This window comes from Phalangium opilio, unplaced genomic scaffold (genome assembly GCF_054372755.1).
Source record: "Phalangium opilio isolate 3A_F unplaced genomic scaffold, DU_Popi_V2 ptg000003l_1, whole genome shotgun sequence".
Lineage (NCBI taxonomy): Eukaryota > Metazoa > Arthropoda > Arachnida > Opiliones > Phalangiidae > Phalangium > Phalangium opilio.
In genome coordinates this window covers 9,275,625-9,303,598 of record NW_028324145.1, presented here as the reverse complement: position 1 = coordinate 9,303,598, position 27,974 = coordinate 9,275,625, and the positions used below count along the sequence as shown (strand labels likewise).

Below are 27,974 nucleotides of genomic sequence, written 5' to 3'. Positions count from 1 at the left end.
GCAGACGAGTATTTGTGTCGAAATTGCCTATTTGAAAAACGACGTACCTTGCCAAAAAGAATACGGTCGGCTACCTTCTAATCGTTTCAAATGTCGCTCGTAATTCGAAATGTGGTTGTCCTTGCAGCCAATTTCGATTATATACTTACGGAACGGAATGTTATCAAACGACATAAACCCTTTTTTTTTCTTTGAAAAACTAACATAGACGCTAAAAAATAAAAAGAAGTAAGATTTCTTACACGTGGTGGTATAATTATTTCTAACTAAAACCTATGATTATTTGGGGTATCGCGAAATTTTGCTACCTCATGGAAAAACAGACAAAACCGGCATTTAAAACTAAATTGGCATTCCGATACGCCTATTTGAACTCGAGGGGAATTAAGGAAGGCCGACATGGCAGTTAACGATAATTATAAATAGAGTTTAATACTGTCAATGCTTAGTAACTGTCATTACCCTTAAGTTCATTTCAGGTTCAGAACAGACTTTATAAGAAGGTACTTACAGCCCATACGTTTAACGTTAAGCATATTGTACATGCAGGTCTTAAAAACTTTCGAAAAGGCACCATGGTTTAAGGTTGGAGGGAAATTTCGGTTACCGAACCAAGACGAATCAGTGGAAAGAATCTTACGAATTAGTTGACATTGTAAATTGAGAGTAATGTTATAAACGTATAAGGCTCCCCCAGTCTTTCACCGCAATGACAAGAGACACGGTATTACCAATTACATCTCAACGGAATCCGATAGACCTACAAGAAGTCGACCTTCGTCCAAGCGGGACATCTGTGATAGTGTGAAGCTAGTGTTTTTTTTTCTCACTGGCAAAGTTTTCGAACCGTAACCGCTCGCCTTTCGCGCCACATAACTGTTACTTCCTTTGAAATCAAAGAGTTTCCAGAGGTTTTTTTATACAAACAACAAAGGTCTAACTTGTTGGTAAATGTTTTCAATATCTTATCATTGCAAGGTGATCAGCGACAAACGGTTCCATTGTTATATTATACAAGTAGCTAAGCCTAACACGTTACTCTCTATCACGATTGACATTAAGATCACGGTCAACTTAACGTGTCGATTGTACTGTTCTAGGGCTTTGGAATGAAAGGTTACGAGGTTCCAAGAGGTTAAACGTCGTCTGCTTTTGGTTCGCTTAATGAAGGTATAATCTAGATATATAGCTATGAGTTGGATGACACGACATAGTAGTAGCGTCTCTCTCTACTTAACGACAGGAAGTGACCAAGAGGACACTTGTCTATAGGGGAAATGAGTTTTGAGAGACAGAGGGAAGAGTAACAAGGAAAAACCAAAAACAAAAGTCCAATTATCGAATTCACGCATGCGAGGCCAAAATAACTTAACGTAATAAATGTGTATTATTTGAGTTAAATTTTTCAAACTTTCAACGGAAATCTTACTCTCTTATTTAGCTCGTCTATTATAATGTAAATTACCTTGTTTTACTGTTTGAGAATCTCTTCGAATTATATGAAAGTACATTTTTTCGTAAATATAGAACAGGTGTCTGATGTAGTGACAGTTTATTTTAACATAACACACCTGAACAATTTTAAATTTTCCTTTCGGGGAGAAAAAAAGTCAACGAAAATCAGGAAAACTCTTGGGTCTGTTAAAAGAAAACAACAACCGTCTCAGGTGACTCTAAGGTTCAGGGTTAGAGAACCCCAGAATGTAGAAAGTTGAAACCACGCGGGTGTCAAGCTGGGTTAGTCGGCCAACTTATAGTCTGAAAGGTTAGCTACAAGCTTTGAGAATGGGGTATCTACAAATACCGTAACAAGAAACTAGTCGAGGAAAGAAAAAAAACAAGTAACCCAGGAGAGGTTGAAGGTTACAAAAGGCCCGGTGGCGCGTTAACATTCGAGTTACCGAAGAAACCCCAACACACACTCGTGATAAATTAAGCATCAAAACGGCATGGCACCACCGGAAGTAAGCTTGTAGGTATTATTATTCGACCGTGCTCCCGCAAACGTTTAACTTCGTTTAAAAACTGACGGAAAAATCGGTGGCTTCGCGCGGGAGGAGGTGAAGTTGATGAACTCGTGGTAGCTCGTCTTTCCCAGTACTTTTAGTTATCCCCGGGTCGGTACTCGGTACATTGGCGTGTTTGGAGCCTGATCTAACCTAACCTGATGGAACAAGGGTGGGAGACCATGGAGAGAGGGAGAGAGAGGAAAGATCAGGTAGAAATCGAAGAAGAAAATAGGGCAGGATGACCTCCGACCTTGGCGGCGAGTACACGGTAGCCTACGCCTCCGGGGCTACACGCCAAGAATATAATTTGGTAGGTACTGAAGTAAAAGTTTAGAAAGTTCTGTTTCTTACTTCTTCTGAAGTGTGGGGCTCCAAAAAAATGTTATTAAACTTAAGTCCGTTCAACTTTAAAGATTGAATGAAGGTTTAGTGTCAGAAAGAATTGAATCAAATACTGAGGATTTCAACGTTTTACCAGCTTCGAATGCATTGACTCCACGATGTTGAATGGACTGGTAAAAGGCGCGTGTACCGGGTTTCGTTGTGGTAGGGAGGGATAGGTAAAGAGGCCAGCGTTGGTCTCACAGTCACTGTTTTACTCGAGACCACAAGCGGACGTTTCGAGACCTATCTAAATCCCTTCTCTTAGACTAGGGTAATACTGATTTTGACGTGAGCAAACCGTCGTCATGTACGTATTACCGAGGTTCGTCGGCACATCTCAAGGTCATTCTTTCTCGGGCGCCAAGATTTCTAAGTTTCCATCATCTCCGCTCCTCAACCAGTTCCACAAATCCCTCCACTCAAACCCTAATCACGCAGTCTCTTTCTCAATTAAAAAAGGGGAGATGGTAGGCCGAGTTTATTAACTAAGACTATCGCCAAATTCATTATTGAGACATCCGTGAGCCGTGACAAAATTTAAAGGCTGCGTCGCTTACATACGTCCTATATTGACGAAATAATTTTAGGAGTAAAAATGTTAAAATTGAAGTTTTCTGTGGGAGAGATGGGGTATTTAAGCGGTCATGGTCATACTCGACGGTGATAAGTAATTAGGCAATTTGTACACCCCTTTTAAGACCGTCCTTAACCCGTTTTGGAAGATGTATATATATTTTTTTTCGATAACGGAACTAATCGACACCGAAATACGTGCCATCAAACCAGCATCGATAATACTGAGAGACGATTTAACTTGACACTACAATTAAAGGGAGGCATACCCTTTCTAAATCTAAGCTACCAATCTCACGTGACTTTGATCGATTATGTAAGCATCTACTGATAGGTATCAGAATTTCAATTTTTGTTTTTAAGGTTGTTAGTTTTCTGTTTTTTTATAAATATATTTTCGTTTTAGTTTCGAAACTAGTTTTATTTAGTGTAAATTAATTCTTGTTTGCGCGATCATCTGGGTTGTTACAATTCAATATGGTACCTGAAAAGTATTTGGATTGCAGTAAGATATACACCTAATATATCCTAACTATATCTGATCTTGCGGAATAAATATCTTTGTTGATATCTTTTTAAGTTTTTAAGATTTTGTTTTTCTTCTTATGATTGTCGGATGCCGACAAAGTTAAAATCTAGGACATTACTCGACAAGGGGTGTTAAAAATTTCGGGTTTTATAGATTTATATAGCTGCGATTTTTTTTAATCCATGACAAATAAAATATGCGGGTCATCATGAATTCAATACATCATGATTTTTTCTTACCTTTTTCATGTTTCTGTATTATTATCCAACTCCTCTTCTTATTATTTAGAATTTATAGAAAAAACTGTAAATCGCGCGGTTGAAGGGGCAGATATTGAATTGGCGTACAAGAAAATTCAATAAACTATATCCTGATCAAACCGAATTAAAGTCTGTACACACAGATCGACTTATCCCCTTGTTTGAAATCTATTTTGTTTTATTTATTTGTCCGAATTTCGACGATGTTAAAGAAAAAACTAATTTCAAAAAATCAAAGAAAAACTGGTTTGAAAGGCTTCGGTACTCAATTCTTCAAGAAATGGATCAACATAATTTATGAATTGCAATAGATACTGACAAAACAAATGTGGCAATACAACAACCCTCGCAGTTCGCACACCAATTTGCAAATGCAATTAAGCATAACTCCACGTATATTTCTATAGCTGTGGCCAATGACATTTGCAAAAATATGTAAATAAATGCCAACACAACTCATCCTTGGCATAAAAACCACGTGAGATCAGTTCTTCCAAGAGCATAGAGAGTAAAACTGATGAATAATAATTTTCCTTTTTTTTTTGATGGTTTTGTTGGCTAAATCTTTTGGCAACCCACTACACCACCCATAGCATGGCCAAATGAGTTCTCGTTCTGTAAGATTATTAAGACGGTTGTGTAAGGTATACATACGCGTAGGGTTTTACAGAATAAGATAGATAGGAAAGTATAGGGAGGCCCTCGTTGTCGGTTAGCTTCGACACCCTAGGGCTACATCCGGTAGCTTCGACCTAACTTTTCATCCAACTATAAGGAGGAGCTCAAAGCTAGAACCAACCTTACGTGTGGTGTGTGTGTGTGTATATATAGGTGAGGTTGTATTTGTCGTGGATTTTTTAACTACTTTACAAAAACTATTAAAAGGAACCGAACGCTTTTGAAACTCTTTTCCGAAATATTTCCAAATTTTTCCTTTTCAACTTCTGACGGAAAAAAAATAAATACTCCCGTACCTTAATTCTATCACCCATTTTATGTCCCGTCATGTTGCTAAACTGGTATTTTAGTTAATTTATTCAATGTTGTTTTCATACTTGAAATCTAGTTCAAAGACTTCAATGTTAAATCGCGTATCTTCCATCGCGCCTAAGTCCCAGTTCTATATAGTGATCGCTTTAGAGTTTTTACTATAGCTAAGTTCCGAGCTTTAATTTTACAGTTAAGATTCAAATCTTAGCTTAAATATAGTTAAAATACTGTAGGTTGTAACGAATTGATTCGTTTTCTCTTGAAAATGAAAAGCACAGAACTCTGAACGTATTATTAACGCCAAACCTTCATAGATTAAAACACAAAGTGTACTTAAGCTTGCTCGCCCCGTGTAATATGAGAAACTCTCAGAGCAGTGTCGACCCCCATCTGCGTAGGATTACCTTCACTATCGTAGCACAGGGAACACGAGTGAATAGGCACAATAGCCAATACCAAGAATTAACGTTTGGAAGGCCACCATAGGTATGCTCCCAATTAACCCAAAACCATTTCTCCCAATTCTCACTTAACCCAAAAATATTTTGGTTTCCATTTAAACCAAACGCATTTCTCCCAATTCCCACTTAACCCAAAAACTTTCTAAATCTAGCGTTTTTTAAGTATAAAACGGTTATACCATAAGTCTATTATGTGGGGACCTTACATAATAGACTTATGGTTATACCTTTCTTTTTTAATTCTTAAGTGTAAAATCGTTATACATATGTAAATTTTTTAGAAGGGCACAAAAAATGATTAGATTAATTAATCTTTTTAGTTTTCGTATATAATGGGGTTACAAATATGCGATTGTTGTATTGGGTGTTTGATTTCGTCACTATCAAGATGGAGTGGGTTAGAACGTCGAAGGATCGACTTGTTCCGGTTATTGGTGGGCAAACGATGATGTTGAAGAACACCGCTAATGGTAGAAAATACTGCCCTTTTAGCGAGTGCAAGGTTACGGCAGGTAGCGATGATCAGACTATTCCTTATGTGAAAAACCAGCATTACCATGGAGTTAATCATTTGGAAGTTGTGAAAAACAGGTCCTACAGAAGTTGAAGAAAGAAGTCGCAGACAACCCATTGAAATCTGTTTTGGTGGTATAAACTGTTTTTGCCTGTATTAGCATTATTATTAATCCCCATGATTCAACAGATTCACAGTGAAGTTTGGGCAGAGTCAATTAATGGAGCCGAGACTGAAGATGTAGTTCGTCAAGCTTTCCTTAGTCATTATCAGTGCAAGTCATCTTTATATGAAGAAACGGAATATTCTAAGAGAACAATTGGACACCGGCGCTAAAACACCCGAAGAGTTTTTGGAGGCAATAAAATATGGTTTTAATTTAGAATAGTAAAATGTATACGATACTTATTTTAATTTTGGGAGAAATAAATATTTGGGTTAAAAATCATTGGGAGAAATAATTTTGGGTAAACTGGGATTGGGATAAGTAGTGTTAGGGAGAACTATTTTGGGGGAAATGGGACTAAATCCCACCATACAGTACTATTTTCTATAAACCTCTTCTCTGATTGGTTGGTTGGTTCGTGAAAGGGCTGAGAGGAGGGTGGTTTGTTTCTCCCTTTACATGACGTCTACAGCCAAAGGATTAGAACTGTGAACGAAGTACACTTTTTGCTTTTATCTACATGAACTTTTGTTAACACCCACCTTCTACGAAAGCATCAATTTCACTTTCCATCGAAGTTGTAATTAGATAATTTAAGAATTTCCAACCGTGTCAACATCCTTCTTAATTCCACGAAACAATTATTAAAACCCAAAAATAATAATATGTATACTGTATAACCTATAAGACATTATTAAACTAAACATAGCTCGGTTTTTAATTGGCCCCAGGTTAGGGATAAACACACACCCTCAAAAATGAATCAACATTGAGTCAAGTAGCTGCTGCTGCTGCTGCATCTGGTATTTTATTTAACCTGCGTGGCCTGATTTATGTTCAAGGAAAAAATAAACTTGGCTAGTTTAAAGTTACACGTATGGGATAATAATATAATAGATTCCGCCGCGAGTCCCTGTCTGGAAAAAGTCTGTACTACCAATTGACATTTTTTCCATTTTTCTATAAAATTACTTATAGTTTTATAAGATTACAGTCTGCAAGGAGGAAGAAAAAATTTAACCTAAAAATATTGACCTTAAATAAAGCCTAACTAGGCCTACAAAAATAAGGAAATAATAAGCCTTATCAGGAATGCATTTGGCTAAAAGGAATCATAAATTTTGTAGTCATTCTCAACGTGTCTATGTGGATTTTATGGAAAGAGAAATAGACTTATGCATGATGAATTTTATCTCGTGATTTTATCTATCTCGCTTGTGACTTGTACGTTGGTTGCTATTAACCAATGAAATCTCAGATAAAAAGACGTCAGAATTATCAGGCCCTGCCCACAAAACCCGCTTAGAAATTAACGTGTGAGAGATATGGGGTTACACAATTATTCCAAACAGATGTATGAATTCCTGGTATTATACACAGCTTTAAGGTATTTGACTCAACGTGTTATTTTTAAATCGTTTCCAGATATAATTAACTGGGGCATTTAACGTATTCTAAAATGTTATTTTTAAAAACTGATGATCGTGTATTTTTGACTTTGTATTTCTCTTAAATAAAATATATTTCTTTTTTTAAAAAAAAAAAAAGCGAAATTTTAAGTGAAAAGTTATATCCATTTTTAGATTTATATTTGATTCAATTCAATTTATAAAACACAATTAAAGTTAAGAAATTACGCTGATTTAGAAAGTACATCTTCCTTATACGAATCTAAATGTATTTACGCATAAATATTAATAACATAACGCGGTAATATTAAACAGATTTAACCATTAACGTTCCGGAAAATGTAGAAACGCGTGCTGGTCTATATACTTTATAAACATAATCATCTTTATAATAAAAATAATATAATTTGTATATGGGCCATGCAGACAGAGAGAGACTAGCATATATTTTTAGAAAATTTAAAAACTAACTGTACAATATGAAAAGATTAAAATTGCGGCCATAAGAGGTAACGAACTCAATCAAGTAGAACCGCCTCTATTCCGGAGGTTAATTTTAAACATTGTCCAAACAATAAGCTATACGGAATTAACCGATTTGTTTTTAACGATCTCGTTAATTTTTTAATACTATATGGGAATCGGAATTAATCCGCGTCCTAAGTTAATTTAAGGATTAATTATAAACCCGCTTCAATTTTAATAAGGTCCGGTTAAGTTTTCACGGTGTTTACTAATGAAGAGAACTAACTCCGTAATAGTACGATCATCAATTTTATCATAATTTATTCAGATGTTCGTTTCATGCGGGTTTAGAAGTCTTTCTATACCTTTGTTTAGAGTCACGTGAAGGATTTGCGCGTGAATCTTCGTTTAAAGTCATGTGACGGATTTGCGCGTGAATCTTCGTTTAATGTCATGTGACGGATTTGCGCGTGAATCTTCGTTTAATGTCATGTGACGGATTTGCGCGTGAATCTTCGTTTAATGTCATGTGACGGATTTGCGTGTGAATCTTCGTTTAATGTCATGTGACGGATTTGCACGAGAATCTTCATTTAGGGTCACGTGACGGATTTGCACGAGAATCTTCGCGCGCGAAGTTAATTAGGCCTAATGTTTTGAGTTGAAAAGTGAAGATAGTTCTAGTCTTTCATTGTTTTTCGACTTGATAGATGTTCTGATCTACACTAGAAAATCTATTGAGTTGAAATACTACCAGGTGTTAGACCTAACTCTAATCAGAATTCAGATGTTTTTGGTGTGTACAAAAGATATTCAACAGATTGCGCGGGAACTAAGTAAAGGGTGAATATAGAATCATCACGTTAGAGCGCCCAAAAATCGATTAATAAAAAGTGTGTGATAATAAAGGAAGACATTTTTTTAAAGAAGTGGATCACGTGTTGAGGGGAGAGTTCTTTGGTGCCTGACAAGAAAAAGGTGGATGGATAGATGAAGCACCCATGAAAGTTATTGAATGCACCGTTTCCAAAATATATCTCTTAGATGGCCCTGGTTCATGGGCGCGGGTCCCATATTCTTTCGCCCTCGAGGTACTACGGGTACGCGGTTCCATCCCATAAACGGAAGAAAAATCATTATTCAGAAAGAAAAATTTCACTCTCCCTGATGGCCTCTTTTTTGGGAGTTTTTGGGTTTTGGGCGGGAATGGGACTGTGGACACGCTTGGGACATCACCCAAGTTTCATTATCTAACAAGTAAAACTCCCCGCGGTAATAGGTAATGCTCAAGAGGAGTATGTAAGGAGTTTTCAAAGTTTCGGAGTACACCTTTATAAATAACTTGAAAAAAAAAATATGCTATTATGCACCATGTGACAAAACGTGCCAAAATTGGACGTAAATAACGAGCTACAATGTCAAAATTTATTATAAATTTAAAATGTAACTTTACCTTCCAAGGTATCAAAAGTGTACTTGGAAATCAAATTTAAATCTAATTAAAATTGATTTTAGAGCTCAGTTTTGCTTGTTTTTTAAAAACTATAGTGTCTGTCTGTACAAAAACTTTTGGCAAATGCGTACATGTCTTCAAACTCACAATTGTAACTTCCCAAAATAAACTATACGGACCGAAAAATCAGGTCGACACGAACGAAAATTACGCTTAATCTTAAAACGTTTTGTCGTTGCATTCCACCGCGACAATAATGGCCCAAAACCCTTTTAAACATTTTGTTTCCTTTCAGTTTTTTAAGACACAAGAACATAATAAGACAAAACAAAACTTTTCCTTCTTCATTTTAAGTGTTTTAGGGCGGGGTAGGAATGTATTTTTAGTCCCATATATATATTTATTGTCAAAATGTCATCGGTTGAAATTTTGTAACAATAAACTAGAAAGATTGAAAGCGAAAATAAAAATAGGCCTTGGATATTCAAACTTAAATTAATTTTGTAAAAGAGGGAGGGGGGGGAAGATGCGTCACGTGATGACAATAATATTATCCTTTTGAATAAATTCCCTTTCTTCTCATTATGCATTTCCGCTTCTGTAATATTATAATATACGTGAAGGGGAAGTATACCTTGTGGTTTTACATCAATTTGGAATTTAATTTGGGTAAATTTTTTATGTAAAAATTGACTTAATCTATTCGTATCTATCCATAGTTTTAAATTTACCTTAATTAATTACAGCGAGTTTATTTTAACTTTTAAAAGAAAAAACATGAAATTTTGTTCTAAAATTGTTTACTGGTAGTTTTTAAAACACATAAATAAAAGTAAAGATCCCATAGTTTTATAAGGATTAGGGTTAAGAATTGGTCAATAACCTGAAGAGCCTGTCAAGTATCGTGCATGAAACATCGATATTAACAAATATTTGGGGCATGTGTTCCTAAACAAACACATTTTTAATCATAAACATAAACCCCCCTGAGCTAAATATGGAAATATAATTTAAATAAAAAATATTATATACACTTAACCCACTAATTTCGTATTAACCCTTCACCAAAATATGGAAACAGCATCCCGTAACAATTCCCCATAAACTTTAACGTTATTAACAGCTTATAACTGCCACTGGCGTTTCGGAATACTTTGGTTTTCTTGGTATAAGATTTAAAAATTATGTTTACGCGTGAAAACACACATACGGAAATACTATATGGGAAGCAATATAAAATACATAATTCTTTACGTAATATTCCCAGACAGCCTACGTTTGAACTTTATTTTAAAAAGATGCAAACCAGTTGGACGAGATTCGTCACGACTTTATCCGACCTATAATCAATTACATTATCGGTTTTCAGTACGTATAAAGGTACCGTATTGAAACCTTACTTAAGTATGAAAATGCCTTTGGCTGTACTGTAAACCAAACCAGGGTTTTATCCGAAACTCATCGCGTGAAGTAAAATCTTCCTAGTTGGGTTATTTCACGACATGAAAAACAATTTACTTTTGGGTAATTTAATTTTAAATACAACTAACACTAATCATATATTTAATAGTTTCTTTTCAAATATAGTCTACTTGATATGGTTCATTGATGGGGTATACATTGTTTTCAGATTTGGAGGATTCATACCGTTTACACAAGGAGGACTGCCTGGCTTTTGACCTCGCCTCGGAGTCTGACCTCCTTGTGTTACACCTGAAGCCTGATCTCCTTGTGCAAATGGTATGAATGCTCCTTGGTCTGAAAACTATCTATGGTTGAAACTATCTTTGTTGTTCACATACCCATCATTGCTTCATCTTAAGAAGGATAAGGTGATCAAACAACAGACTATATTTTATCCCACTAACCTCCGATCCCGCTTAAAGGGAATGTTTTACTTCAAATAACGGACTTCCGAACAAAATCTAATTATTATTACAATATTTTTTTCACTTCATTCAACTATAGCCGCTTTACTTCATCACGGAAATACGAGATTTGTTTAAGAGCGAAAAAGCGAGCTCCGAAAAAGGGTTAAAAACTTTATCTCCGGGTGGAAAGAAAACTGGTTACGGAGATGGAATTCTTTTTTTTCTTTTTACAAACTTCAAAGTCTAAGAAAAATTAGAATGCGAAAAACGCGCTCGCCCGGCATCGTTTTAAACGTGAAAAAAATAGAGATTTGGCATCCTAAGTTATTCCAAATAGAGTACTAGCTAAGACAGAGGCAAGAAACTGCCTTTTCTCTTCACTGGGATATCCGGGCGACGCGTCAAAGTTCTGACGTATCCGAGTAAACGTTACGAATAACGAAGAGTCCCTTCATAAATCAAAATTTTTTTCCATTAAGCTTGGTAAAAAGAAATAAAAAATCTCCCCATTTTCGAAAAAGAAGCAAGGACTAATTTCCCTTCCAGCGTCTTAACAATATTTCAAGTTGGAAGGAAAACAATGAAGCATTGTTTAAACATATGTTAGATTTCCCCTTTAATACACTTGTTGAGTAGTTACTACTACACTTACATGTAGATAGTTTTTTATATGGTTTGATTGAATAAAGTTTCAGATTGGGGTCGAGAGTTGAATTTGCGTAATTTTTGATTTTCAAGGGATAATATAACGCCATAAAAAGTTCAAAAGAGCGTTCAATACAGTTGGGTTATTTAGTTTATTGTACTTTGCAGACCGTTCTATCAGTATTACGATAGTTTTACTGTTAGCCCTACTTTTAGAAGTCCCTAAGTCTAATTCGGTCTACTAAAGATTTCATTTCATTGTTAGTGTAGCTAGCGCTTTAAGTACTTAAAATTTCAAACTTACCGTGACAGGTCTTGGTTTCCGAATTGCATTTCAATCCAAACTCGACATCACACGGGGTATCGGCCGACCCGCAGCTTTGTCCCGCTTGTCTAGCGCAAACTTGTCTACAAGAACAATCCAAATCGGTGGTAACGCGTCCGGCAAAACAACTAGCAGGGTCCTTCCTTTCGACGACACCATCTTGACACGAGCAACTCTTGGGTCCTAAACTTCCCAGGTCATTCTCATCGAGTTTCAACCCTTTCTCTTTGCGACTATTATCTTCCACCATTTCCGGTTGTTTCTCAGTGGAGGACATCGTTACGCCAGGTTCTTCCGTGGACTTTAAGGTCGAAACGTCACCCGGCAAGAGGTTTGACGTCTCCGTAGTCGGTTCCGTCGAGGCAATCGGTGTTTCGGTCGTTTCCGTCGTGGTACTTGTACTACTCGTCGTACCAGATTCGGTAGAAGTCACCGGTAATTCCGTGGTACTTGGGGTCAACGTATCCGGAGATTGTACGGTGGAAGTTTGCATTGACAACGAATTATCAGTTCCGGATAAGACGTCCGGATTACCCGTGGTAGATGAGGCAACTTCCGGTGTATTAGTCGTAGTCAGTAAAATTGTTGATGACACTTCGGGGTTAATTGTACTCGCCGTTTCATTTTCCCCGATTTTGGGTAAAATTTCCAAATTACTAACGGACAATGGTCCGTTTAAGTCGTCAATATCATCCTGAGTCAAAACGGAAGGACTCTTTATCACGAATATAATTAAAAATGACGCGAACACGACTCGACAACGAGACCGCAACATGTTAGCGTCCCTGTAAGGAGATTTTACTCCTCTTTTTACTTCAAAAACACTCGATAACTGACAAGTACTTTTTAAGGCAACAATGTGTTAAAAACAACTTCAAAACGCCGGCGTGATGAATGTTGGCGCAGTTATCATAGGAGCGGAACGATTCGAGATTAAGAAGAACAACACCATTTGAGAGAAATATTTTTGGGCGTCTTCACTATCTGGTGAGCTAAACTCTTCTGAGAGTGAGAGAGGCACACCACGAGCTCGAGCAACAAGCTAAGACGTAGAAGGGAGAACCCAAAAACCGAACGACCTCACGGCCAGGTGTGTTGGGACTGCTATAATAGTCTTCTTCTTCACTCAAATGCTTTCCCCCAGAAATATAATTCGTTCCCCCGCGCCTTAATCTCATATGTTTTTTTATATTATAAAGGGGGAATCAAACGAAATAAAATAATTTCATTAATTTGACTTGATTGTTTAAAACTTTTCGATGACGTTTCAACATGAATCTTCCACTACCTATACATAGTTTTCACTAAAAGGGGTCTTTTCCCGTTCCCCCAGTGTTGCCAGGCAGTTTTTGAGTCAAGAGATAGCAGAGAGAAAGGCTAGCATCAGTTAAGTGTGACTCTGTACTAGACCAACGTGACTCACAGACTGCCTGACTGAAGTTTAAGCCGAAAGAGGGGAAGGAAACTCTTTATAGAGAATGGACAAATTGGGCGGGCGCTTTGTCTAAAAAAACCACGCTGCAAGAAAGAGCTTTCTTCAAAGTTAGTAGGGGTAGAAATCATTGCCCCCCCCGAATAAGTATTCCCCTAACAGTGCAAGCTTCGTAAAAATAACTAGTTACAAAGTCCATGATGTTGCTCTCGTGTTCTCCCCCCCCCCCAACACGAGTAAGAAGTTCAAGAACCCGCCAAAACTAATGATACTATAAGGATGGATAAAAATTAAATCACCTTCCCTTTACATTCGATTGAATTCCAGGGGAATCTCGGTGGCCCCCTCGATTTACCTGGTCCGTTCTGCTAAGGTAGGCAAGCGAGCAACCTGACAGGTTCCCCCGTTCTCCAAGCTACCACGTAACCAACCGCACCACGAATTTTTAGCAGCACCACCAAATCAAAAGACTCGGAGCTCCACTTCTACGAAGCAAAAACGAAACGGGCAAACCGGAGAGAGATTTTTTTTAACTTCAACTTAAACCGGCTTCTTTGCAAAAATTTAGTTCATTTCATTCCCCCCTTCCTTTAATTCTTTCTTAGTCTCACTTTAACTAAATTATTATTCCTTTTTTATGTAAAAAGAAGAGAAGGATAGGGGCCTGTTGGAAAATTTACCGCTGACGCGTGGCTCATAAAGGTCTCGCTTTAGTTTCGTCAAAATATGTGTAGCGAGGTTTTAATGGATTAGTCAGAATTTTATCGAAGGTGTGGGGATATTTGACGTTTGATCAAAGAAGTTCTAAGAAAATAAATGACTAGAGAATTACTACTGTGTTTTAATTTTAATTAAAATCGAAACTAGATTAAATTTCTTTAAGAAATAACGTGGAATGTACTATGAAGTCATTAACGTATTTAAGCCTAAATTTAATCAATCGTATAATCATTTGGATGGTGAGAAAGGTTTCTTTTGGTAATTACCTTAATTACTCGAGCCCTGGTTGTTGAAATTTACCAAGTATTTGGAACAAAAAGGTTTATTACGAATTCAAAGTATTTCAACGTATTTGTTATAAAACCGAAGTTATTAGAACCCAAAGTGGGATGAAACTAGAAGGATAATGCTAAACTTCTTAATTAATTTCCAAATAATATCGTTTTTAACTCTAGATAGCCCACCAAATAATCATACATAAAGGATTTTTGTCTAAATTCCCCATTAACGAATTTAACCCCACATTAAAGTCCCAATACACCCCCTTTAACATTACTGATACTTTAATTTCGCCTAAAATATTCGTAAATAAACATAAATTATGTTATTAATTGACGAGTAAAATTAAGGGTCACCAGACTTAATACCCCAACATGTTTGTACTCTGTTATGTTTAATTTATGCATATCGAAACGCGTTAATGACTTAAATATACCCTTATACGAAGTAAAAAGTAAGGTATGAATTAGAACCGAAACTATAAATCCCCGAATGCGAGATATAATTAGAAATGACACCAAAATAGCTAGAACGAAAGGTCACGGGACGACCTCCGGGTTTGTAACAAAAGAGAGAAGAACATTTTGGATATATATATCGATAATTTAAGGAGGCCCTTGGAAATTAGGCCTAGGTCGAGTACAATTTTTTTTTGTCTTTTTGATTTATTATATTTTATTTCACGTAATCCGTCGCGGTTATTTCGATTCTTCTAATTTTTGGCGGGAAACAAAAGATTTGGCGCGCATCCTTTTCACGAACGCGTGACAAAAGAAATTATTGTGTCCAACTGTTTAATTTTTAATTGGGGGAAAGAAAATTGGGTTCAATTTTTTAACATAATAAAACCATCTTCGAAACCTTATTAAAAAAATAAGGGTATCATTCTTACGTAAATCCAGAAGTTGATTATACAAAGTAAGAAGATTAAGTTTCCAATTCTGAATATAATTAATTTGTTTAGGAGAAGTTGGTCTAATACACCGTTGACGTTTTCCCATAGTTATAAGTTATAAATGTCGGGGTTATCATATTTTTCTTTTAAAAAGTTGGTCTTATCACACTTTATTTTTATATTGAATGATAATGTCGAGGTTCTCATATGTTGGTCTTACCAATCTTTAAGTTTATAATGAATGATAATGTCGGGGTTTTGGGGTTTTCATACGTTGGTCTTATCACTCTTTATGTTTATTATGAATGATAATGTCGGGGTTTTGGGGTTTTCATACGTTGGTCTTATCATTCTTTATGTTTATATTGAAAGATTTACATCGAATAAATGGACTTTTGACAATATAATAATCCCAATATGGCAACAGCCAGCCACGATACACCGGATGTAGCCTACCCCTATCGTATCTAACAAGGTGACTTCTTGAGTAAAAGATACAAAGTTAGCTCTTGTTACCGACATGAACTAAAAACCTACGATATTACAAAATTTGAAATTACACGCTCGAATTCCTAAAATAACAATGAATAAACAATTGAATTACGTTCGTCGCGATAAGAGGTCCGTGGAAAAAGAAAGGTCATGGAAAACAAGGAGACCTTGATTCGATTTTCATAGTTGGAGTTCTTGAATATTATTTTTAGTAGGCAAAAATATTCTAGAATAAAGAATGTCCCTTTTAGATTAAATTCGCCAAGGGAAAACCACCAAAATCACGATATTCGATCAAAAATCGTGAGGAAGAAATCGAGGTCTTGGTACCATTTCGGTTCCTTTTTCTTTTTTGGGCAGATGCGCCGCGGCGCGAAGAAGACCGATGGTCAAACTCGTGACCAGAAACTGGGCGAGAACCCAACGCGTCTGTGAAAAACTGTAGCGTAAATGAGGAAGAAATACTCATCCTACACCCACATAACATCTAGTTTCCCCTTTCATTACCAATTACATGTCGCGGAACAGACATCTTTTTTTTGTGTGTCGGAATATTATCACTCTAATTTTAAAGACAGCCTAAATTAATTAAACAAGATATTTCCTTCAGAATTGTCAAATAAATAAATCACATTTTTTTTTTTTTCAGATTTAAGAAAGCGACTCTGGTAAATGAACTAGGAAAAGGCAACATTGACGTAAAGACCTCTCAGCGTTTCAAGTTTAAGTTTCAAAATAACTTGTGCTGTACCAATTTCTAACAAGTTAAACGGCCTAATATTAAATTTAAAACTTCATGTGATTTTTCTCGCACCAACATTAATTATTTTTTTCTTTCCCGCGCGCCTTTTTTATCAATTTATAAATATTAGTGGAATTGGCCCCGACTTTTATTTTTATCAATTTATAAAATATTCAATTAGTGGAATTGGCTTAATTAATTGAGACCAGACTAAAAGAAAATATAAAATTTTGATAATTGTTGACCTACTCAGATTAAAACTTGATGCATCACGTTCATTCATTCATTGATTGATAAATAACTTAGACTTATATCGATTTAAAATATAGCCAATTAACTAAATAAAAAAATAAAATAAAACAGGATCCAAATAAAGGCCGATTTTTACAGAAAAAGCATCAAATTTTGAAATGAAAAAAAAAAACTAAAATAAAAAATAAAGTATTTTCCCAATGAATTTATTTTTAATCTTGATTAACGTTGTTTTTTATCCCAATTTAGAAGCGAATTCCTGGAGGAAGATGGACAAATACGTTCAAGAATATAACATACTATCTTATTCTAAAATGACCGAGGGCTATTATAAACTATAGGGATTTAAAAATAAATAGGGACATATTTTGGTAAATAATCATCGATCTCTTAATTCACCAATTAATGTCATTTGGATTAAAAAAAATAAAATAAAAACAAAAATTAGAGATAATGCACTTAAGGGGGCTAAAGAAATCCCCCCTTTCTTAGCTTTAACTGCGCATGTGCTTCATGGTTGCCAGTAATCTGTTATTAGAGCATCTCCTGCATCATTCAGGTTCAAAACTGAATGATAATTACCGAATCGAACTGAATTCTACAATCTTTTCAATCTGTTGTAAATAACGCTTGAATTGCACTCTCAAATTACTCTGGCAACACTTGTTAGCATACTATATATATTGAATCAATTACTCAGGACAAAATTTGACATTCATATCCTTGAAATAATAAGGTTATTTTTGGGTCTGGGACGTCACACTTATGATGGAAAATTAAAACTACCTAGGCCTAATTGTTTAAATTTCCTTATCTGCTCTTAAAAATAAACTTGCCCCATGAATTTATTACTTTTTCAAAGCAAGCCCGAAATTTACCCATAGGAAAATATTTATATATATACATCTAAGGAACAAACAATGATGCTCTAGATTATAGCTACACACATGGTCATTAATTAAAAAAGAAATCCCTCAACCTCCAAGGTTCTTTCAAAAACAAAGTTGCATCTTGGAAAAAAAGAGAACGCGTTTTTCCTAAAAATGTCTAACTTGTTTTGTAAAGGTGTTTTGATTCTACCTGTTTAGATAATTGACTGACAGAACTTCTTCTGTAGACGCTTACCACACGCGACTCTAGCTGGCTGAACTTTTAAAGATAAGCGTCGAGCCCGGTTTTCTCGCGTCTATTTTGGTGCCAATTGGAGCGTGCGTTGATTGACCTCGATTTTAGGCTGGTATAGGGGTTAAAGGTTAACCGTTTAAGGAAGATCCTGACGGGAAGGAAGATGAATTAAACGTAAGCAAAGGTATCCGAGGTAATTGTACTAGAACGACACAATTAACAAAGGGTCCTATACAGTTTGCTTCTGAACTTCTGAAGACAAATTCGAGAATAAATACCGAGCTAGGGGCTTCTCCGTTTCTTAACCACGCTTCAGGGTTGTCTGTTAGATTAATTTGTCAGAGCATCTAATGTAGGATTGGAACTGAATGATCACAAACACTGAATCGAACAGATCTACAAGCTTTTCAGTCTATTGTTGATAGCTGTTGAACTTCACTCTACAAAAGGCTGGCAACACTGTCTCTGACGGCATAAATAAGACGAATCTATTTTAAACGAAATCTCAACTGCAAAATAACAGAACGACACTCGTGGACAGGTCAATCTTCTAAGAGAACTTGGTCTATTATTGTTTACTAAGTCTAAAATAAGTTTCTGAAGCGTAAAATTATAATTTTCTTGCAATGTAATGCAAACAGCGGCGAGACTATTGACCGATTGATATGTTTTAATTTTGTGTTCCTTTCGTCTTACTTACTATACAAAAGGAACAAATTTATAACAAACGAAATTGTTAAAAAAGAAAAAAAAAATCGTTTCAAAAAATTACTGTCGAGTTGAGGATTTTTTCAGCTCCGTTTATTTTAACCCAATTTATCTAAACATACTTTCTCCTACTTTCCATTTTATTTTTTACATCCTACCAACAATACTCGACATAACAAAAACTACTTCAACTTCCAAAGTTTCTGTCTTAAAGGGATGGTGAAACGCCTCAAAGAAAGAAAGAAATTAAATACGTTTTCCTTTATTTGCAACAGAAGAAACTAAAAAAAAAAATAATAATAAAACTCGCATTTTGCTAAAATGAGGATAAAATATAGACCAAATACTCTCCCCTTTCCCCCCCCAATTAGCCGCCAAATTAAGCTTTTCCAATAATAAGGAAAGAAAACGTCTGTACATTCCTTTCTAATCAATACTAAGCAGCCACGTCTTGACCATTAACGGATGTCCACTATCGACATACCGATCTTTTTTTCCCCCTGCAGTTATATCGAAAGACAAGGACTCTATAAAAATGCTCTTATGTAGCCAATAACTAAGCTGACACATTGAGCGAGTAAAAATAAAAATCGATCAAGCGTTAATAATCGATGACCTACAAAAAAAAAAAGGATCATACTTCGATTTTAGGGTTGATTATTGACTTGAAAGAACAAGAGGAATTTTATTGTAACGCTAGTTTTAGAAGTTAATATTATTATCTATTTAGTGGTTTCTTTCATTGCAGTGATTCTTGAAGATGAATCAATTTATTCATGAATATGGTTCGAGATTCAAATAGATATTCTATAAATTTGAATAATAAAACTAATATCGACTTATCTAGTTAATTAGGAATTTCATCTAAATTACTTAATATTTTGTTACGCTAATTTCTTAAGCAAAATTATACTTTAATTTTTAATAAAATTTAATTTAAATTTAGAATTTTAAGTTTTAAATAGATGGCACGCAATAATTTCCCGAAATCCCATCTCCCTTTAGTTTCTTGTTCAGTTTCAAAACGTTAATGCGTACAATAGGGAGAAAAGAGATGAGCTGGAGCGGTAATGATGATGGGAGATCTGCGGCAATGAAAGTCTATCCCAGTGTACCTTGCGCACGTTCTTACCCTTCGGTAAAGGCGACTGTTAAGTGCTGCCGCGTAGCGATATTGTATTTGTATGAGAACTATCTTCTGTTTTTAAGACCCAGGGGGCATCCTCCGTGTTTCCGTACCGTACGACCCTATCGAAACGCAAGGCATCCTGGGAGGAATTCATTGCCGCATGGATTATTTAAAATGTCTAAGGATAAAGAGCACACACAGAAATCTCTGTAGGAAGGGAATGTTCTCTAGTTGTTCCTAAATTTTAACCCATCGCGAAACCAAGGCTTAGCGCAAGTTTTGGATTTTAATTGATAAAATTTGAAAAACGACTTACCAGGAGACATATCTTCGTAGATAATTCCGTTATTTCTTAAACACGACAACATTTTATATCAGAATTAATACCTTCATCGATAATTAAAATAATATATATATGCACGTAAACACACGTGTGAAATTTTTAACTTACAACACTTGAGTAGATCTGCTAGAGCAGACGAGAAAGACACAACCGGATCACGTGATGACGCTTCAAAATAAATGGCTTTCCGGTTTGCCGCTTGTGCCCGCTAGGTGCCGTTTGGAACCTACCCCTCTGCACTCTATCGTTAGGCATTTTAAATAATCCTGGGTTGCCATAGATGGCGGTGCAGAGGGTACGTCATAAGTATGAAGATTCGACTCCGTCCATCTCTACTTCAAGCTTACACGATGAAAAGAAAACTGATTTCTAAAGTTCGTGTATAACTCGTCAAATTATTAACTAATATACTTTGAACAAACAAATTCGAGCGTTCCTCTTAAGACAAATGACTTTATTTTATCTCGTATGGAAAACTATAAGGAGAGGATAGTGATAGCGTCATTAAATTAAATGAGTATAGAACACGACCCGACCAATAAGGCTTCATTATCGTTACGGCCTATAACGGAACGGTTTAAATGTCAATAAAGTTTGGAAAACCTTAAATCAACCAGGTCTTGAAGGATGTTTATTTTTAGGCCTATCTATCGAGCACCAGCTGTGAATATTCCTGCATGGCAATACACATAAATTAATGTGTGTTGGGTGCTAGACACTTGATAGCGTACGTAAACATTAAGAATCGTTATTTCACATAAATATATAAGCAAAAACAAAAATTAGTAGAGCCATTACTCCACTAAACTGTAAGTTGGCTCGAGCGCTGATGGGCTTGAATTTAGTATAAAAAGACAGAAAAACCATTAATTTTCCTAAATATCCTATACGTTGTTAATAGTGTTTCAGCGGCTTGGGCTTTCCATAGTGTAGCTGCTGGGCTTGAAATGGTTTTAAAAATTTCACAGAAAAATATTTAATAGACCTAAGAATTTTCTTAATTGGTTAAGTCGCTGTAACTCATGAGCAGTTTGGAAGGGGTAAGTTAAGACTACCGCGCACTGCGTGTTGATGAACCAGTTTCTTTCATAGTCTTTTAGGGGCTCGTAACTTTGTAAGCAACCAAAACTGCATTAAGTTTTATTTGGAAATTTGGTCGCTTAAAGACTATGGGACCTTGACATGAGTGTTTTACGATTGACCCCTTAAATTAAAATAAATAAATAAATAAACTAAAAGACAATGCTAAGGGGTCATCCGTAAAACATATAAAAAGTTGAAAGATAAATTTTGAAAGAAAAAAAGAGACGATAACAAACCTTTTTATTAACAAGGCTTATTTCGAGAAAAAAAGAAAAATTACAAGAGGATTTTTTATTGATTTTATGTTTGTTTTGTTTTTGTTTATCTTGTTTTTGGTTTTGGTTTTTGATAGAGTTTCACGGGAAAAGGATTTTCGAATAGAGATCGAGAAATTGGTTTTTTTGTTTATTTTTCATCACCAAAAAAAAATTAAATTGGGAGGGGCTTGGAGAAGATAGAATTTGTCTCAAAAGGGAAGAATTATTTATAAAGAAAAGAAGAAGGAAAAATAATAATTGTTTGGGGCTGGATTAATTATTTAATTAATGAATCTATTTATTTATTAATTAGAGTGAAATTGGTGAAGTGAGGGCGAAATGTTTTTCCATAATCGGTTTTTTTTCTTTTCCGCTTCATCTTAGCTTTCGTAAAAAAACCGTTTATATAGAAGATGGAATGATGGGTTCATATTTTAATTAAAATTAATTTATTTTTTGAAAGCGTTAAGCCTTAATATGGGGATTGGGGGTGGTGGAGGAGGAAATAGAGAAGTTAAGCGAAGCCATTTTTAAAGGTACGGTAAAGCTTATGTCTAATAAGAGGCGAGAAAAATTGTTAAGCCAAACGAGTGCGTGTTAAACGCAACTAATTAAAACTTAAACCGGGTATTTTTTAATTTATATAATTATTATAGTTTAATTAGTGAAGGGGGGTCTTAGTTTTAGTTGTTTTTTTCTTAAACTTTGTTATTGTTTTTTTATATAATCAAAAATTGTTTTTCGTATCAAGAAGCCTATATCAGTATAAATTTACATCTAATTCATTAAATTTATTTGTAAATTTCTTATTTTTTTTGTTTGGTCTTGGATATATTCTCTAATTTGGGTTTTATTGGTTTCGTTATTCGCTAAAACAAACCCGAATTTGTTTTTTCATTATATTAAATTGAAAAATGTTAAAAACTTTTATCAATAACAAAAAAAGTTTAATTATTTCTTTCTCATTTCAAATTTAATAATTTATAATTATTTCTTCTGTATTTTTTTCAAACAATTATATATTTGTATTTGGTTTTTAATATAATGTAGGCGGGGCTAAGCCTACTTTTTATTTAAATTTACTTTTTAATATTAATTTTTAAAGGCAATTTTTTTGGTATTTTTTTATTATTAATATTATTTTTTATTTTTAATAATAATCTCTCTCGATTTTTCATATCGTCAAATATAGCTAGAACTACTTTGTATAATAAGGCTCCATTTAAAATACGAAGAAACAACACGGTTCTTCCATTTTTTTGTGTTTTTTTCTTTTATTGTTAATTTTCAATTTTAACTTTTTTTTTAAGGGAAAGATTTTGGTGTTTTTTTAATATAATTTGCCAGTGATAAAGGTGGGCGAAGGTTTTTAGTTTTTGGGCGCAATTGTGTAATAGTCGTGTAAAGATGGGGGAAAAATTTGATATTGCCATAGGTCACAAGAAGGTCATTTGGATAGAGCTTAATTAGAGCTTTAAAAGGAGATTGAGAACGTTGAAATCGGATAATAAATAATAAAGTTAGGAATTTTTATTTTATTTAAAAATTAGAAACTTTTTAATTTATATTATTTCTGACATTAATTTGAAAAAAATGAGTTTGAATTTAAAGAGTTTCTTGCGGTAGATTAACCAATTAATTTCAAATAATACTTGATTTAAATTAGATAATCTAAGACTAAATGAAGCGCGTTACGTCGTATCTATATCTTTAAATTCAACAATTGTTTTTTTTTTTTTCAAATTGACGTCAATATAACATTTTTCATTTTAAAGTTCTAGAAGGGCTCAATCCAAAAAATGTGACATTTTTTTTTCTTTTATTCATTCACAAAAGTTTTTGCTTAAAAAGAAGAATGATTGGATGTAAATGTTTTGAATTAGTGTGTTTTTGGGAAATGGCGGACAATACAAACGGGCCGATAATAGTTGCTAAAAATACGGGAAGGGTCAAAGGTTAATTGGATGTTTTTTTTGGAAAAGGGGGTTTTATAATGAAAAGTTGAAAAACAAAGACGATATATTACGCGTATTACAAATAATATTAATTAACAATCGGTTCGTATTGTTTTTTAAACCGATTTCAATTTCTTTTTTTTTTTTTAATAATGTATGTATATTTTATTTTCACTTTTAATTTTAGAACAGTCCGTTTATTTGGGCAAATATTTCTTTTTTTGAAATTTTCATCGTCAGCTAAGACTAACTCGGTCAATACGGGTACGATTTTTCTTTACAAGTCGTACAATTACCCCCCAATAAACCAAAAAAAAAACCTTTGATTGTTAAATTTTCAATTTCTTCATTTTGAGACGAGACCCAAAGTTACTAAACATTGTTTATTTGTTTACTTTTACGTTTAATTTACGAAGAAGAGGAAGAAAACAAATTTGTTGTTGGAAGAGGTAGATTTTTTTAACGTTGTTACGCGTCAAAAAAATTTTAATAAATGAAAGTGTTTTTCTTTTTTTTTAATTCTTCACTACAAAGGCGTAGGTACGTCACTATTATTTGTTTTTATTTTTTTTAAATGCCGCACAATATTGTTTGTTTATTTATTTATTTCCGTTAGACCGAAACCACCACCACGTTTTCGCGAGAATTACGCGGGAAATTTTCGCGCGCGCTTTTATCATTTAATTGGGCCTAATTTGGGCAAATATTTATTTTCCCACCCTTCCCCAAAACAAAATTAATTTAATTTAATTGAAGAGATAATCACGAGAAGAAAAAAAAACCAGGAGAAATTTAACAAAGAAAATTTAAACTAAAAATGAAAAATAAAAAAAGGAATTAAACTATTTAAAAGTTCATTCTTTCTTGCCTATTTCTTTTTTTAATATTGAAATTGAATAAATTCGACTGCATTTCATTGTCCCCCTTTCGTAAATTAAATTTTGAATTCCCTTTTCCCAATTTCGTCAGGAAAATTGTCAAATAGAAATAATAAAAATGAAATTATATTTTTTTTTTGGCTACCAACTTGAACCTTGAAGGAGATAGGGATGGAGTAGTGTGAACCCCTCATCTACGGAACGGCAACGAAGTCCTCGCAGCATGCTCTGTGTGTTCGGTAACGTCGTAAGGTATGATAACTTCAAGGATACCTACCCCTCTGTCTTTTAAAACAAATCTAGTTCTCATACAAATAGAATGGCTGGCGCTACGAGGCAGCGCTTAACAAAATTTCGCCTTTACCCAAGGGTAGGGGGGCGCGCGAGGTATACTGGGAGACTTTCATCGCCGCAGATCGTCCATCATCATTCTTTACCGCTCCATCTCACCTCTTTTCTCCCTTTTTGAAAAGTCAAAACTCAAGAACGGTTTAGAGAGATAAAACTGTCAAATCTGGGCCACCGAAATAAAATTGAAAATGTGGAGGATGTAGACAGACAGGTAGATAGGAGTAAAGTGGAAGGGAATTCAACTAAAAGAAAATTAAATATTTTCTGCGGTTTGAAAAAAAAATCCGATGATATTTTATCTTATTTGGCGTTTCGATTAAACATTTTTACGCTAATCTCACATTAATAATAATCGCTGACTGACCGCCTAGGCACATTGTTTTTTGGTATTTTTATGATTTTTTTGTTGAAACTATAAACGTATACAGTTAGACCATTTTAATATAAAGTTCGTGTATATTCCGTACTTTCCTTCTAGAGAGTTAATATTTAAACTTATCAATGGCAGTGATGAACTTACGCGAACCTTCTATCAAAATGGTCTATTAATATTACACCTCGGCTTATAATAAATTAACGAATTTCTTTTTTAAGTATCTCGTATTAATTAATGTTAATTATCTCTCTCATCAAGTTCGAAGCCTTAAAAAGTAATTTCATGGCACAAATCTATCTAGGCTTATTTTTATATCAATGTCCCAATTTTCAAAGAGAGAGAGAGAGAGAGTAATTTTAAGGATCCGAAAATTTGAAACAGAAAAAAAGGTTTTTTGAAAAAGGTAAAAAAGTATGGGAAATAGTAGGAAAAATTTAATGGATATAGAATTTGTTTTCTTTGATTTTTTGTTGTTATGTTTGAAAAAGAAAAACGATAATTTTTAAGGAGAGAAAAGGGATCGATATATAAGAATTTGTTTTGGGAAAAAATCGATTATTTTTTAACTATATTTGATATTATTATTATATTTTTTACGCGAGATTTGAAAGCCCAGTTCAAGTTTGTTTTTATAATTTCAAAATGAAGGCTTTTTTAAATTTCAATTTCATTTTTTTAAACTTCATAAATACGAACACAACCCTGAAATCGTCGATTATACGATTTTTATCGATTATGAAAAATCGATATTTTTTGTCTAAAAATTCAAGCGATTAATCGGGACAAAGAAATATCGCGATATTTTTTTGGTTTTTTCACGATACGACGATAGTTCACAATTTAAATTTATAAACTTGGTCCGACGCGTTTGGCGTAACCGTTTTTATTTATTATCCCTGTACGTAGGGATCACCGTGACGTCATTATTTCGTCACCCAGAGTCCCGCAAAACTGGGGGTATTGTTGAAATAAATTCCCCGCATTTCGTCGGCGCCTTCCAATCGACGACTATAGTTAAGTAATTTAAGTGTAAGTCTCGAAATTGAAACCAAAACTTGAGAGAGTTTTCTCAAAATAATGATTAACCCTTTCATCGCGTCTTTGATTGAAAGAAGATGAAAAAAAAATCCTATAGGGTATTTTAAGAAATTACCTGTTATTAAAAATAAATATTGGGTGGCACGTCTTTTTAAATGACCCTTATAACAACAGTCAAAGGCATCGAGCTGCCATTTTTCTTTTTCTATATTAAACTTTCGTTAATTCGGGATGGTAATTTAAAAAAAAACTTCATTATCATTTAAATCGTATAATTAATTACTTTGTTTCATACGTTTTAATGACTAATTATTAAATTATTAATTATTTAATTTATTTAATTTATTATAATTTTTAGAATCCTTCGATGACGTCGTAGGCTTCTAAACTGCACAGGACGACGTAAAGAAGCCATAAACTGGCGAAGAAGATGGTAGTTGGCAACTTGAAACGCATAGGACCACCGAGCTCGCCACCGACCGCCGGTGACCTCCTGAAGAACAGGATAAAGGCGCAAACGACTGCGCAGACGCAAAAGATGGTCACCGAAAAGGCCAAGTTGCCCGGTTCCACCTTGAAGACGGAACCCCGGTTCATGTGGACGAAGGCGGCGATACTCCAGGCAATCCCGATGCCCAAAAAGACGTTGACGGCGTTGCTACCCGTCACGTTGCCGATTGAAGAGTCGGCGTACTTGTCGTTAATGGCAGCCACTTTACTAGCGAAAGTGTCTGCGCGTTCGTTAAGACCAAACCAGGATAGTCACGGCAATGACAGACGGAAAGAGAGAGAGAAAGAAAATTGGGGAGAAACGCGAAACGCCATCGATAAGGGAAAAGATAGTAAAAGATATTAGAATTGTCCCATTAGTAACGCCATAAACAATTAGCGTGACAGTGGTGTTAGACGTATATCCAAACCACTTTCCCATAAGAAATTTGGATTTTGAAACTTCTTTTCAGAATCATTAACACTAACCTAAAATCCTATATCCCGTAATAGACCATTTCGACGTAGGCAAGCCTTAGTATCGGGGCATACAAGGGGTCAAGGAGGCATTGCCGTTTCATGATACAAAAAATTAAAAAGCGAGATGGAAGGCAAAGTTTTACCCCCGTGTCTTCTTTCCCTCATCGAAATGGTCTATACCACTAGGGTTCCAATTTGTCCCTTAAACTTGGAACAATTTATTACCACACAAACTGTCACGCTTACCATTATGGCGTCACTTTCACCAGCATTTAAAAAGAATCGAAAAAAGGTTTATGAGAAAGAAAGAAGGGTCCCTTAATCCCACCACCAGCGAGCAGACCGAAGTAAAGAATCGATAATCTTTCAATCATATCGTCACAGAAGCGCGATCACCGATCGATCATCTTCCGAAGAATGTTACGTTACATAATATTCGCGTGCTCTACATACACCTAACGCAAACAGAAAGAACCAAGGGGGATTCCAGAAAAAGAAAACCATACCAAACCGCGTCGCAATAATGTATCTACATATACCCAAGTCTATGGACTGGCCGTATCTTTAACGAAGCGTAACGCGTCGTAAACACAAACGATATTAATATCGTAACTAGAACAAAGCCGATAAAGGGGCGGGCCGAACCAAAATGCTATTTTACTACAGAACGTATCACGATATATCCATTAGAAATCCATTATACGAAACAAATTGTCAAAAAATCTTCGAAGTCTGAACACAACCGAATCTGTTTTACTTCGAGTAATAAACTTCCGCGTCCACCCATATCAGAAAATAAATTTAAGTATGTTCACGAGTAAGATATCGAATGGTGTTGAAATAATCTAATGAACACCCGTGATTTACGTCGTAAATTGTGATATTTACCACGTCAG

The 27,974-nt window shown here is 34.9% G+C and overlaps 2 protein-coding genes across 5 annotated transcripts in view; both read right to left on the bottom strand.

Moving 5' to 3' along the window:
- The window catches only part of LOC149717645 (uncharacterized), a 35,078-nt gene extending 21,911 nt beyond the window's left edge, over positions 1–13,167 (bottom strand). Inside the window, exon 1 of one of the 2 annotated variants that reach the window (XM_089840349.1) lies at positions 12,034–13,167. In XM_089840349.1, coding sequence (XP_089696475.1) covers positions 12,034–12,829 — 796 coding nt within the window. In that variant the 5' untranslated portion in view covers positions 12,830–13,167. The remainder of the gene's footprint in view (positions 1–12,033) is intronic. The other variant, XM_089840350.1, reaches the window with a different exon arrangement.
- An 8,310-nt stretch (positions 13,168–21,477) lies between these two features.
- Positions 21,478–27,974, bottom strand: part of LOC149717643 (sodium/calcium exchanger 3-like) — a 90,896-nt gene continuing 84,399 nt past the window's right edge. For 2 of the 3 annotated variants that reach the window (XM_089840345.1, XM_089840346.1), the window contains exon 13: positions 21,478–26,840. In XM_089840345.1, coding sequence (XP_089696471.1) covers positions 26,464–26,840 — 377 coding nt within the window. In that variant the 3' untranslated portion in view covers positions 21,478–26,463. Of the gene's footprint in view, positions 27,924–27,974 lie in introns of all 3 variants that reach the window. The other variant, XM_089840347.1, reaches the window with a different exon arrangement.